Here is a 3,157-nt window from a genome sequence, read left to right on the forward strand (position 1 = left end):
TAATTAAATGTAATAAATAACTATTAACAAATCCTGAAAGAGGGGATGTGGCAGGAGGGGTCTGATTTTCAATTTGATAGCTCTGTAACCAAATAAAATTGAAAGCTATAAAAATTATGATTTGTCTGAGCAAAAACGATTTTATAGTGAGTAATTTACATTCAATTTCTTAATGTTTCTAGTGGTGATGGATAAAATAGAGAAGAGAACATGCCTAGAGAAAATGTCACGCTAGGGGAAATTCAGGATTTTTTTTAAATGTTGCCTGATAGAATTAAGAACTTAAAACTTGTATAATGTTAAAATATGGATTATTATCTAAGATTTTATGCTGTATTAATTGTTATAATACAAACAAAAAGAAGTTTAATAAAATTTTGAATGTAAGACACTAAAACCTTGTGTCATGCACAGTAAAGGATACCAGTGGTGATATGGATAAAGCATAAAGATGTATACTTAGTGTGTATATTTTGTTCAGATTTGTGTTGGTTGTAAGCATTTGGAATTTTAGTGTGAGACATTAAGACATTTTTTAACAGGCACAAGAAGAAATTGATTGAGAAGGCAAAGAAAAAAGAAAGTTCCTGTAACCCAGCAGAAAATGATGTTCCTGATTTAACACAGTAAGTTATGTTTAAGTTTAATAGAAAAGAAAGACAATCTTCAGTTGCCTAAATTTTCTATTAAAATTTAGATAAAATTTTTTTCTTGGTATAAAACAAAGAGCTAAAGTCATTTAATTTGAGAATTTTTTACATATTAAAGTTATACTAAATTTAATATTGATATTAACCACAAAAATTAACATCTAGTTCAGAGAAATAGGATCTTTTGGAAAAAGTACTTTTATGATAAATTTAAGACTTCTAAAGACGAATTTAGTTGTAGGTTCATTATCTTTGCAAGTACAGCTTCATTATTCTTACTAAAATACTGATATTTTTGTAAAATATTATAGAAGCGATGTGAAAAGAATTAGACTGTGTGTTACTGAAGTTGTTGTTTGTAAAAGTAGGATGTATGTGTGTGTGTTTGAAGTCATTTTGTGTTCCTTAAAGCTTTATCTTATTTAAAAAGTAAGGATTAATCATTTGTGAAAGTTGGAAAAATATTAAATATTTAAGAACAAAAACTTTAATAAACTAAACTATTTAACTCATCACAAAGTATTTAAACAGAATTCACAAACTAAACAGCTTAGAAAAATATCTGATGGTCATATTTATAATACTGTCAAAAATGGCATATAAATATCATTGTTACAGAAGTGTTTCTATCTATATTGTATCTATAATGAGTATTATTTGGCTAAAATGTAAACATTTTCAAGAATTCAGTTCATAATAAATTTAGTTTTCAGAATGATTTGTAAAACACATCTAATATATTACAAGGTCATTCTCTTGTGAAACATACTTGAGGGTGTTTTCATTGTTTTAGTTTTACTACTAATTACTACTCAAGGTCTTGAACTAGAAAGATCAGACAATCAAGTTGTTTAATTTTTATATCAGTTAGGTCAAGCTTCTTAGTATAGCTACACACACACACACACACACACACACACACACACACACACACACACACACACACCTGATAGACGTGATTCTGAGAATCAGGTTGTATAATCTTTACATTGTTAGCTAGGTCAAAGTCTCAGTATAGTTACTGGAGCTGGGTGATTTAATCAATTGCAAATTAGCAGCAACTACATTGATTAGTTTCCCATAAACTAATCCATTAACTCTATCAGCATGTGCTTGGTCCCTGGAATTGACCTCTTAACCATTTTGTGCTTCTTATAGTTTTCATGATATAACTTTTAAATTAGTAAGCATATGGTAACGAAATTTGGCAGATTATCAATATACATTACATTGCATTCATATGCAAAATATTAAATTTTTTTTATTAAATCTTAAGGTTTGTTTTTCATATGCTTTTTTTTCTTATTTGAAAAATGTGATATTTTGTGTAGAAAAACCTTGTAATGTTTATTGATAATCTGCAAAATTTTGTTCAGATATGCATACTGTATTAAAAGTAATATGAAAACTATAAAAAGAACAAAATGGTTTTAATTTTCTAATATTGTTTATCCAACATGCGAAGTAATTTTGATTTTCAGATTAATACTTTTATACATCAGAAATTTGTCAAATCTTGCACGCAAAATCTCCATAACCTTTTAATATCCACTAGATAATTATCAAACGTTTTTTGGAAAAAAAACTTTATATTTTATCTGTTGTTTTAACCATTGTATCTTTGTATGGGTTTGTTCGATTCTACCAACCTCGTAACCACCATAAAAAAATATATATATAAATTATGCTATTTTCGTTCTAGAGTTACTACACATTATAACTCAAAACCACAAATGTTTAGTCTAAAGAGCTAAAATCTCCAACACTTTACATATATAAAAAATCTATTATTTTTATTTATTGATCTTTCAACAGTGTGTTACTAATGTTACAGAAATTGAATGACATGGTGCACTCATGTTACCATATCCAATAATATAAAACTGGCCTTTACAAAGTGACCTGTCCTGGCTGTGTTCTAGTGGACTAGTATTTTGTAAAATACTGTCACATTTCAATTATTATGAAAAATTTTAAAAGGCTTAGCAACCTATGTCAAGCAGCAACCAAGTACAAAGGTCGTAACTAGAAGAGATATTTTTTTTTGCTTCTTAATTTATTGCTTTATGTTTTAAGAAAAATAAGTTTAAGAACTTATTTCTAAATAACAATAATCTATATGCATATATAATGTATAATAATTGAAATGTGGATGTATTTTACAAAAATATTAGTCGACTAAAATACAGCCAAGACAGGTCACTTTGTAAAGACTGAAGATTAGTTTTATATTATTCGATACTATAACATGAGTGCACGTGTGCCACATCATTATAACTTTTGTATTGTTAGCCAAGCACGGCTGAAAGGTCAATATCATAAAAATAATAAATTTATATAAATGTATAATGTTAGGAGATTTAAGCTATTTAGTCTAAACATTTGTTTTTGTTTTATAATTTGTAGTCATTCTAGAACAAAAGAGGCATAATTTATATTTATTTCCTAATTTTTATGGTTGTTACGAGATTAGTCAAATCTACTGAACCCGTACAGTGATTTGTTAC

The 3,157-nt window shown here is 27.4% G+C and overlaps 1 protein-coding gene across 1 annotated transcript in view; it reads left to right on the forward strand.

Moving 5' to 3' along the window:
* Positions 1 to 3,157, forward strand: part of LOC106466941 (bromodomain adjacent to zinc finger domain protein 1A-like) — a 61,172-nt gene that overhangs the window by 25,572 nt on the left and 32,443 nt on the right. Inside the window, exon 14 of the mRNA XM_013927259.2 lies at positions 543 to 626. Within this exon, the coding sequence (XP_013782713.2) occupies positions 543 to 626 (84 nt within the window). The remainder of the gene's footprint in view (positions 1 to 542; positions 627 to 3,157) is intronic.

The sequence above is a fragment of the Limulus polyphemus genome, unplaced genomic scaffold (genome assembly GCF_000517525.1).
Source record: "Limulus polyphemus unplaced genomic scaffold, Limulus_polyphemus-2.1.2 Scaffold2432, whole genome shotgun sequence".
Classification (NCBI taxonomy): Eukaryota; Metazoa; Arthropoda; class Merostomata; order Xiphosura; family Limulidae; genus Limulus; species Limulus polyphemus.